General features: G+C 46.7%; 1 protein-coding gene across 2 annotated transcripts in view; it reads right to left on the bottom strand.

The window, feature by feature from the left end:
- Positions 1-5,372: 5,372 nt before the first annotated feature.
- LOC116833699 (uncharacterized) overlaps positions 5,373-11,968 on the bottom strand; it is an 80,521-nt gene continuing 73,925 nt past the window's right edge. For both annotated transcript variants that reach the window (XM_075065902.1, XM_075065908.1), the window contains one exon: positions 5,373-8,049. In XM_075065902.1, the coding sequence (XP_074922003.1) occupies positions 6,635-8,049 (1,415 nt within the window). In that variant the 3' untranslated portion in view covers positions 5,373-6,634. The remainder of the gene's footprint in view (positions 8,050-11,968) is intronic.

Below are 11,968 nucleotides of genomic sequence, written 5' to 3' on the forward strand. Positions count from 1 at the left end.
CTGTAATTCCTGTCTGGTGGCAGCGAGATAAGATCCAAGCTGGTAATTAAGCTTGGAGGTTCATGCTAGGCACCCACATTTTGGACACTAAGGTCCAGATTTGGGAAAGAGGCTTATGATATGGGAGAGTGAGGGCAGTTGGCTTCAGCAGGGTTACTGAGCATACTAAGTCCAAGTGAGCATGTTTTAGTACAAGTCAAGCAGCACATGGGCGCAGGAGAAGGGGCATGTGATCACACACACCCCCCCGCATCGCCTCTGAAGCTATGAATTCTGTGGTGCTTGGTGTGCATTTACAAGTGCTGTTTGCTGTGACTATTCCTATGCAGCCTGCAATATTTGTTGTGAAACAATAAAGACAATCAGATTCTGCAAAAGTGGATTTTTGAGTGAAAAAAAGTGCAGAAAATTAAGGTGCAACACCTCCCCCCCCCCCCCCGGGGGCAATATTACACACATTTTTAACCTAACTTTATGACAATTATGGCAGTTTCTTGCATTATCCTGCACAAACCTTATTGAATGAAGTTCAGTATCTCTGGAGTCAGTTGTATTGAATGAATCACTTGTGGGCCAGGGATTGTATGTAATTCCATAGGGGAGGGAGAACCACCCAGAAGAGCAGGGGCTGATTAGGCAAATTCACTCACATTGTAACTCCTCCTAAGAGGCCCAACCACCTGGAAAGACTCGCATATACTGGTTCAAACAGGATTCTCCTGGGATCAAGAGATAAAGAAAGGACTTTTGGTTAAATAGCCTGAGTTTAAACTGACTCAAGGTCTCCTTTCTTATCTAGCAAATGGACAGGACCTCTGGTCCACAGAAGGCCTCAATCCTTAGGGAAGGATTGTAAGGACTGAGATCCCATAAGACACTGTCCTTGTGCTGAGCAAAGAGTGTTACCATTTTAAAACTACAGAATAACTTCTATGTGGGGTTTTGAATGACTGCTCACCTGGCCGAGCCTGTGTCAGAGCTGAGGTGATCTCCAGTTAGCCTATTAGCACATGTGGAGGATCTTTTATGTTTTTTAATGTTTTCTCTGCAATGCTTTTACCTTAAGAATAAACGTACTTGCTTTAGAAAGAGCTGAGTGGTGACTTAACGGTGGGCAAATACGATGTTTATAGCCTGAGAAAAAGGCAAAGCAGGCAGTCTTGGCTTGCTGGGGAATTCACAGTGTAGACAGGGAACTATGCACCTGGAAACATCCTGATGAGAAGGGAGAATGATGTGTCTCTGCCAAAGAGAGGTGCTGGCTGACAAGCCGTGAGCCTAGAGTGGGAGCCCTTCTGGGACCACCAGGGGGAAATAAAGGTGAGGTTGCCCTGAACTGTGATAAGATGAACCACTGGATTTACAGTCACAACAGAAAGGGAAAGATAGGTTTCAAAGATCTCACTCCTCATTGGCATAAACACATCTAATAAGAAATGTTTATTGACACTTCAGCTTTGGAGTGCCTTAGCTATCCAGTCACAGCCAGGGTGAGTGGGGCCTGCCTGGGATGAATGGGGGAAGGATTTTCTTTTGCATGAAGTTATCAAATTTTTTGATCCCTCTTCTATGGTATGTGCATACAGCAAAGGCACTGAATATTGGCACTATTGGCCGCAGAGGTTGATGATTTTAGCTGACACCTCACTCCTGAGGATATCGAAGGCACAGCTGCTATTTGATGACCTGACGACAGCTGGGTCCCATAGGCCACTAGCCTGTTAACTCAGCAATGGTGCCAGCCAAACTCATCTCATAGTGGTGTGGGAAAGTGTCCAACTGTGGAGGAAGAAATAGGCTGCTATCCCCAGAAACCTTTGGGAGAAGATTGCAGAGAATCTCCATGCAAGTTTCACTGAGATCTCTCAGGAGGGTAAAAGGAACATCAGTGTGTACATAAACGAAATGCTCCACATGTCTTCCCCACACCTAATCCAATGGGAAATGAAAAGTAGATGCCAATTCTACATCTGTTTTTTGTACCAATGTGTCTTTTAGCGTAAGTACATCAAAGAAAAGTAGATATCTTTTGTCTTGTTATCTTGGGGACGGGGTGGGCTAGGGTAAAAGCACACAAAAGACCAGATTTCACAGTGGGAGACCAGATTTCATGGTCTGTGACATGTTTTTCATGGCTGTGAATTCAGTAGGGCCCTAGCTATGCACCATCTTTAACTTTACACATTAGAAAGATCAATGCACATACTTACCCATGTTCCCTTCTCTTTCATCAGGCTCATCTGCACTCACCTGGCAGGACTAGCTAGACGCCAGTGGAGTTCAAACTGGCCCTGGCTTGTGGAATGGGTGAAATTGTGTTCCATGTCTCCCCGCTTCTCTCTCTCACCATTCACCGCAGCAGTCTTTGTCTTGGGTGCTGACGTGTAGCTCACTGCAGAAGCACCAGGTCTGAGGAGCACCACCAGATCTATTGTGGGACTCCTTGTCCTGGTGGATCCCTGGCAAAGTTCCTTCACTTTCACATGGCACCACTGCTGGTCCCTGTCAAACCCCTTTGCCTGTATCCCTCATGCAACCTGCTCATGGGTGTCCACATTTCTGCAGCTGGCTCATGGCTGTGGAAGCACAGCTGCTTCTCCCTACCAGCCCAGGAGTTCCAATACCTCCTGTCTACTCCAGAGAGGAGCATGTCAAGTATCGATGTGTGCACGGAGCCAGTGTGGTCAGTTGGGCAGCTGCACACAACAAAGGAAAGCTACTAGGTGTGCTTGCCAAGGTGGGCAAGCCGGAAGAGAGATTTCAAAAACACACAAGGGGTTTTAAAGGTGGGGGGGGGGGGGTTGGCTTCTGGTCTTTGTGATCCTGAGCAGTGCAGTTTAAAAGTATGACCAGAGTGGTCACTCTTACAGGGAATGGAGCATTATGGGACAGCTACTGAGGAGTAAAGAAAAGACCCATGCTGATCACTCAGCAACTGTCACGTGAGCCCAGATAACACACCAGGAGAGTCTCTCTGCTTGGAAATGACCAAAGCTGGTCGAGGGGTGGGAGAGGAGCAGAGGTTCAGGTTGTTTCCACTGTACTGCATGAGAATTTCAGCTTTCATTACAAAAGGTAAGTTTGTACCCCTCATCGTAGCAGAGAAAACCTTGAAAACTTGAAACCAGTGCACCCTAACAGCTCAGAAACCTAAAGCGAGAAAAAACCTCCACCTTTTATTATTTTGGAAAAATCTCATGAGTTTTAACCATTAGGGGCTGGCAAACAGTTTCCCTAACATACCCCTGAGGCAGTTCAGTCTCAGCACAGCACAGACTCATTAAGGGGAGAGAGATACACAATAACTGCTATCAGCAATTGGAGTCTGATAGTGAGTCAAGATGCCAGATAACCAAACTCAACTGATTTATTGATTGGAAGTAAAATCAGTGTAATACAGAAAGGTCAGTACATACCCAGCATGGAGACCTGTCTTGCAGCAGTTACGTCTTTACTCTATTCCAAACCATGAGTTCAGTTCTGCTCATATTTGGATTCTGCTTATTTAGAAGACAGAAAATTCCAGATTCCACAGACCTTACACACCTTTTCTTATCTAATTATGCACACAATAGTTTAGCTGGCAATAGACCATAGTACACAAGTAGCATTAGATCAAGGACACATTTGCACTAACTGTACCTAGCACACAGTTCATAGTCGGCAAACCGTAACAGAATATACATCTTACGTCTGACATTCTGCACATACTATGAACAAAGATTAGAACAATTTAACAACTAGTAAATTTGCACAATAAAGCCTAGCATGAGCACAGAGTATTCTGGGAGATTTTAACTAATTCAGTGCTCTAACACCCCCATTTTTAGAGTGCAGATAATGATTTAAAGCAGATTACAACTGAGCTGAACTGCAGCTGGCATAACCAGCTCCAGAAAGAAAGGCAAGATGGCTGCTTCTCCCCAACATCATCTCCGAAGAGTGACTGGAACATGGCAAAGTCAGCACTGCAGAGAAGATTGCAGGCCTTCACTTACACACATGGCAGCAGCCATTTCAGACTCATCATTTTATTGTATTATTTTATTCCCTCCAGCAATGACAACACAACAGTGAGATAAAGTTGCATCTCATCATCGCCCCCCAACAGAGAGGCACGGCCATGAATTTCCTCAGTTGGACGAACGAGGAGACATTGGCCCTGTGCTGCTGCTCAGTTTCATCTGTGAACGTTGCAGGGACTAGTTTCTCTCCCTCTCTATTGCAGACTCTCTCTCCTCAAACAGTGCTCTCTGGGCTGTCTGTTCTCACGCAGGATCCCATCTCTGTCCCTGCCCTAAGACTCTGGCTGTTTCACATCCATGTCACACTCTGGGCTGGGACAGCAACTCCACAAGTTTATGGAAAACACTTACAACTAGCAGCAAACAAGTCCCATCCTAGAATATAGAGCAACGGTGCTCAGAGATAATTTCTCTCGCTCCTTGACATTGTGTGTCAGGTTTGAGATCCAGGTACATCTCAGTGTTAGTGGACTTAAAGTGCCACTTCCCCTTCCAGGGACACAAACTCAAATTATTCAGAAAACACACCATTGTAACAGGAAGCAGCTCTCTGAAACCTCTACTATATCAATCCCTCATCCCTGCCCTTGCCTTTTTTTCTGGCATATGACTTCTGATGGCACAAACGATGAATTAGATGTTGGGTAAGTGATGCAGTCATGCTGCCATGGCAGCATCACCCAGGAGACATCAAGGGCATGCATCTACCATGAAGATGATAAAGAAGGCACTCCATAACCAAATGTCATACTGTTTGTTCTTAAGTGCCACAGGAACAGGATGGGGAGCTGAAGAAGCTCTACTGGGTAAAGATGTAAGTTAAACCACCTGCCACCACAATGTATCCTGTTGTAATGAAGAAGGATCTTTCATTTCATATGACTATTCCGAGGAGCATGTGAGAGCCGATTCAGAGAGACTAGGGCAGTGGTTCTCAACATTTCCAGAATACTGGACCCCTTTCAGTAGTCAGATTTGTTTTGCATACCCCAAATTTCACCTCACTTAAAAAATACTTACTTACAAAACCAGACATAAAAACAAGGGCGGCTCTAGATATTTCGCCACCCCAAGCAGGGTGGCATGCCACAGGGGGCGTTCTGCCGGTCGCCGGGAGGGTGGCAGGCGGCTCCGGTGGACCTTCCGCAGGTGCCTGCGGAGGGTCCGCTGGTCCCGCAGCTTTGGTGGACCTCCTGCAGGCACACCTGCAGGAGGTCCACCGGAGCCTCAGGGCCTGCGGGAGGTCCACCGGAGCTGCCTGCCACCCTCCCGGCGACCGGCAGAGTGCCCCCTCGTGGCATGCCGCCTCAAGCATGTGCTTGGCATGCTGGGGCCTGGAGCCACCCCTGCATAAAAATACAAAAAAGTGTCACAGCACACTATTACTGAAAAATTGCTTACTTTCTCATTTTTACCATATAATTATAAAATAAATAAAATGGAATATAAATATTGTACTTACATGTCAGTGTGTAGTATATAGAGCAATATAAACAGGTCACTGTCTGTATGAAATTTAAGTCTGTAACTTTCCTAGTGCTTTTTATGTAGTCTGCTGTGAAACTAGACAAATATCTAGATGAGAAGATGTACTCCCTGGAAGACCTCTGCGTACCACAGAATCATGGAATATCAGGGTTGGAAGGGACCTCAGGAGGTCATCTAGTCCAACCCCCTGCTCAAAGCAGGACCAATCCCCAGACAGATTTTTGCCCCAGATCCCTAAATGGCGCCCTCAAGGATTGAACTCACAATCCTGGGTTTAGCAGGCCAATGCAATGAGTAACCTCAGGAGTTGAGGGTTGAGAATGACTGGACTAGGGGATGCAAATCTGACTTGTCTATCCATTAAGAAGTGCATCATCAAAATAAAACATAGTCTCACACCACCTGTTGCTGCTGTTTCTAAGAAATGTTGCGTCTGACAGGTTCAACTATTTCAGAAAAGGGGTGTTTTGTCTTTAGCCGGATTATCATTGGTGTGACCCAAAACTCCAGACTCCAAACTTCCGGTCCTAGCCAGTATTGCTTGCCTGGCAATTAGGTGTGAAGACATGGCCCTGGCTGCATTGTGCATGAAGCCAACTATCAGGACAGCTTGCTTCATAATTTTGTCTCAAAGCCAAAGCAAAATGCCCTTCCTTTTGATTCAGTACATGCGGGGGATGTCACAGCCTTTCATTAACGCAGGTGAAGAAAGCTCCTTTTCAGCTGTGCCAGAATCTTTGTCCATTTTTCCATTTTCCAAGGAGAAAAGAAAGAGGAAATAAAACAATAAATTCCATTAGCGGAGCCTGAGAGGATGGGAGCTGCAGTGAGTGAATGGCCTGGGAGAAACCAGAGCCTCTCAAGCACAGTCCTGACTCCAGTCATCCCTGTCCCAGCTGCAATCCACAATGATTGCTTAGGTGCCTCTAGGGTTAAATTCTCCCATCTCCAGGGCCTCACAAATTATTTTAACAAACCCAGCACTGAACCTAATGTCTGGTTAGTGAGGAGGTAGGAGCAGTTCAGAATGGGAGCAGGTTCCCTCTTTTACAGGCTTTGGGAAAAGAGTGAAATGAGAGATTGAAGAGGTTTCTCCAATCAAACACATGAGTCAGGAGTCTCTATCCTGAGTGGGTGCTCTGGTGTTTAGCGAGAGAGGATGAGCGAGCAAAGCGCTTCCCACACTGAGTGCAGGAATATGGTCGCTCTCCTGAGTGGGTTCTCCGGTGTTTAGTAAGAGATGCTGAGCGAGCAAAGCGTTTCCCACACCGAGCACAGGAGTACGGCTTCTTTTCCAAGTGGATTTTCTGATGTTTGATAAGAGACGATGAGTGAGCAAAGACCTTCCCGCACTGAGTGCAGGGATAGGGTTGCTCTCCTGAATGGATTCTCCGGTGGTTGATAAGGCCTGACGATTGGGTGAATCTTTTCCCGCACTCAGTGCAGTAATAGGGTCTCTCCCCAGTATGGATTCTTTGGTGGACTCTGAGTTGTACTAGACGGACAAACTTTTTCCCACATTCACCACAGTGATGGAGTCTTTCCCCAGTGTGGATTCTCTGGTGCAGAGTGAGACTTTCTGGATGACTGAATATTTTCCCACACTCAGTGCATCGATGCGGTCCCCCCATACGATGGATTCCTTGGTGTCTCCTGAGACTTTGAAGGAGACTGAATTTTTTCCCACACTCAGCACAGCAATGGGGCTGCTCCCCGGTGTGGATCCTCTGATGTCTAATGAGATGTTCTCGTAGGCAGAATTGTTTCCCGCACTCATGGCACAGGAAGGGTTTCTCTCCGCTGTGGATTTTCTGGTGTCTAGTAAGACTTGATGTAAGTTTGAAGCCTTTCCCACATTGGTTACAGCAATGGGGTCTCTTTTCTGAGTGGATTCTCTGGTGATTACGAAACGTTGATGAATCCATAAATCTCTTTCCACACTCAGCGCAGGCAAAAGGTCTCTCTCCTGAGTGGATTCTCTTGTGGATGGTAAGAGCTGTTATTTGGAAGAATCTTTTTCCACACTCAGCACAGTGATAAGGTCTTTCTCCCGTATGTATTCTCTGGTGGGCAGTGAGCAGTGATAACTGGTTGAATATCTTCCCACACTCAGAACAGGGAAGGACTCTCTCCTTTTTGTGGGTTTTCCCATGTGCTTTGAATGCCTTCTTTCTCCTGAAGCTCTCCCCACATTCACTACATTGATACAGTTTTTGACTTCTATGAACCGTCCAGTGGTGGCTTATCAGGTCTCTCTGCACATTGAATTCTTCCCTGCACACACGGCAGGTATATAGTCTCTTTCTGGGCTCAGCTTTTCCCTTTTCAGGCGGCTTTAGATGTGATCTGGATCTCCTCCGATGGCCTCTTGGACTTGCTGGCTCCTTCCTGCACTGCCTCTTGTGGTGTCTTCCCCACTCAGTTTTCTGGGAATGGCTCTCCCCTGAGGTCCCTGGGAAAGGTCTGAGTGGCTCCAGGTTCCCAGATCCTTCCTCAGGAGTCTGCCCCTCAGCTCTGCTCAGGGTCCTGGCAATTGCTAGGTGGGGAAGAGAATCCAAATGTTATTTTCTGTGCTGCTGACAAAGGGAAACCATGAATATTCCCAGCAGAGGGATGAGCCTGAGTCAGCCCCACACCCTCCCCACAGAGCAGGGCTGCCCTCGACACTTGAGTGCAAGAGGCCAAACTCCGAGGGGCCCCAGTGCTGGGGAAGGAGAAGGTGGTCAATGTCCCATAGGCCCTGATAATAGCCCCTCAAGTCAAGGAACATGAGAACCAGCCCCCACGATTCTCTCCCTACTCTGAGGCCCATGTTAGTGGGGAGAACAGCATCACCACACACCAGCAGTGACACCCTCTCCTGAAGGACACACATGGAACACTCACACTGGGATAGGATCTGAACGGCTCTATGTTCTATGGAAAATGGGAGGGGGGAGAGACTGGGGGAATCAGGGCCGGCGCTTGCATTTAGGCGGCCTAGGCAATCGCCTAGGGCGCTAGGATTATTGGGGGGCAGCATTTTGCTGGGGGGGGGTGGCAGGCGGCTCCGGTTGACCTGCCGCAGTCGTTTCTGCGGACGGTCCGCTGCTCCCGCGGCTCTGGTGGACCACCTGCAGGCACGACTGCAGCAGCTCCACCGGAGCAGCGGACTAGGGGACCCTCCACAGGCCGTGCGCCTAGGGCGCTAAAAATACCAGCGCCGGTCCTGGGGAGAATCTGCGTAGGGGGAGAGATCGGGTTTCTAGGGGGATGTCAGGGTGAAGAGCTGTAGCACATCTCATGTTTGGGCTTCAATCTCTATTGTAATGCTCTGTGAGGGGAGAGTTTGCAGCTGATGGATGATTTGTGAAATGAGCTCTCCAGCTCCCACTGCTGGAAAGGGCAGAGCTGATTCCCTACCTGCTCCAGGGGAAGAGCTTTGTGCGAAAAAGAAGCCCAAGGAGCTTTCAATTGCTGGCCAGTCCCAAGTCTCTTCTGCATCTGGAAAATCTGCACCAAGACAAAACGTCTTTGGTTGATAACACATGGACCGAATGACTATCACTGAGAGAAGCGCTTTCCTCAAAATCATAAATGATGCATAAAATAGGGGCTTGATTTTCAATTTCTATTGTGGTGGCACAACTGAGTTTATGGTTGCACAGCACCAGACACTGCACAAAACCACAGCGATCATCCTGACGTTGAGCTTATACACTAAGTACACAAAGGGAGGGAGAGAACCTGAGTCAATGGAGTAACTTGCTGTTGTAATAATTCAGCCCACAAAATTACCCTAATTAGCAGTATAATTACAAAACCTGTGAGGAAGTTTATAAGTGTTACAATATCCTATTACAATAAATGTCAATGGGAAAAGGTGCAAAATATAAACAAGATGACGGAATTAGTCCAAATATAAAAGGCAATTCAAGGACAGTGATAAAATATGGCTGTAAACAAAAGAAATGTGGAACTGGACATTAACGAACCAAAATGAATAAGTTATAGCTTAGGCCTAACTGGAGGAAAACCCAGTCAGGGGCTGGGCTATTTTGCCCATTACTTCCTTTTGTGGGTTTTCAAAAGAAAACACTTTCAGGGGAAGTAAAGGAGCGGGACTGAATGCAACCCTTGCTGACTGAAAAAGCAGCAACAGCAGCTGTGTGCCAACAACTGGTGCAGTGAGTGATACCATCATGTTGCCACCCTGAACCTCTTTTGGGATCCCAGATCTTCTTCATCCTTATCCTAAGAGATCTCCTAACAAGGCTAGACCAGAGAGAGGGAGCCAGAGGATATTGCCACCGTTTCCAGTTCTGGCTAACTCCCCAGAATCACCTGGAATGTGAGACGTTGTCTCCCCCCCACAAACACCGTGAGTTCTTTTCCTTCCCCAGCTTATTTCTTCTCTTTCCTATTCTTCTCCCTCTGCTTTATATTAAATACTAGTCTGGCTTAGGTGGCCAAAACTGCCATAGTTTGCAACCGTTCTGTAAGCCTGTGATCAAAGCAGCAGCCAAAAGCACTGCCCAGAACAGCCCAACGCTGATACACGTTTGCTAGATAGGTCTGATCAGACCACGTGCCAGGCCTGTGTTTCTCCAGCTGAATGGCTGCAAGTAAGAGTCAGCCAGAGACAGAAGCCGCATGTTCTATCTTTGCTGTTCTTTTCTCTTCCTTCTTGTGTGGGTTTCTCTTGTTTTGTCTTCTAAAAAACAGGATCAGATTTTAACATCAACAACAATTTTCCCCAAAAGGACAGTTATTACCATCTTTAATACCATCTAAAAGACTTTCAAACAGAGGCCTTTTGTCTAAAGACTCTCTCCAGCGAAAGGGCAAGGAAACAAGGGATGTTATTAAAATAAAAGTCACACTTAATGTTGACATTTCAGATGCCTTAACTCTTTTCCTTCTTTTTCTATAGCTTTAATAAAAGGTTAGAAAGAATTTGTCACGGTCTTTGCATGGTACTAAGCAGGCTACAGTCTCTGAATTCCAACCTCCAAACCTTATTTAACACTCTTTAATGATGACCATGACAGTGTCATGTTAATGCCTTTGTCTCTTTGGGCCCATGTAGTCTATATGAATTAATATAAAAACATTGTCCAAGCTCAGCCAGCAGCTCAGTGGCAGAGTGAGGAATACAGCCCAGGTCTCTTCACCCTCACAACATGATGTTGCCTCCCAACCAGTCCTGGGGAGTAATAAGGAAATCCCTTACTAATGTCAACTGAGTGCCCACAAAAGCGATGGAACAATGTTGCATCCCTACAAAACTGGGCCTGATGTGGGAAGGGAGATTCCCAAGTGCTGCTCGCTCAATGATTCAGATAGCCGGGGAGGGGTTACAAACACTTTGGTGGACAGGATTAGAATTCAAAATGATCTTTACAATGTGGAGAACTGGTCTGAAATCAACAAGATGAAATTAAAGAAACACAACTACAAAAGTAGTTTGCTTAGGAAGAAAATATCAGATGCACAACTAGAAAATGGGGAATAACTGGCTTGGCAGCAGTGCAGCAGAAAAGAATGTGGTGGTTATAGTGGATCATGAATTGAATGAGAGACAACAATGTGATACTGCTGCACAAAAGCCTAACAACATTAGACTAAAAGGCTAACATTCTGGGATGTATTATCACTTAGGCCAAAATGTATCAGGATTCCAGCTGCCTTCAAGCTACTCATTCCTTCCCTGCACATCACTTTAACTTTTTCCTCACCTAGGTGGGTGCCTCTCAGGATGCCTCCATCTTCTGTGGGACCCTGGACGCACAGCTCTTCCCCTCGCTCTATGCTGGAGATCACCACTGGCTTGGGGGTCTGGATTCCTGCTTAGAGAAAAGCATCACCCCTAAGAACTTCTAGCAGCAGATCTGCTGCACTTTGCACAGCTCCATATGCAATGTTTGTGCCAATTAGGCTATGAACTAATCTATGTATCTGAAATGTTTTTCCATCAAAATATGAACTGCAGCTTCTGGTCAGTACTCCCGGCACCTGGCAGTGGCAGGATATTGAATTGCAATCAACCTGGCACCTGTGGAAAGGGGAGCTGGAGAGGACTGCAGTGTCTGAGGGGATTGGGAGGGACAGATTTCTCCTTGACCTAGGAGAGTTACTCTACTATGGCCCAGCATCCCCCTCCCTCCTGTAGATATATTTAAATAGGAATTAAACACCTGCAGTTGGCCTGGGTCAGATGACTTGGGCTTGAGAGACTTGGGCTGTGGGACTGTAAAATTGATGAGTGACTTTTTGGAGGGAGGGTCCTAGCGCCCAGGCTCCAGCCTGAGCCTGAACATCTGCACTGCAATTTTTAACCCCGCAGCCTGAGTCCCATGTCCTGAGTCTCATAGACTCATAGACTCGTAGGTCAGAAGGGACCAATATGATCATCTAGTCTGACCTCCTGCACAAAGCAGGCCACAGAACCCTACCCATCCACTTTTATAACAACC

The sequence above is a fragment of the Chelonoidis abingdonii genome, chromosome 4 (genome assembly GCF_003597395.2).
Source record: "Chelonoidis abingdonii isolate Lonesome George chromosome 4, CheloAbing_2.0, whole genome shotgun sequence".
Classification (NCBI taxonomy): Eukaryota; Metazoa; Chordata; order Testudines; family Testudinidae; genus Chelonoidis; species Chelonoidis abingdonii.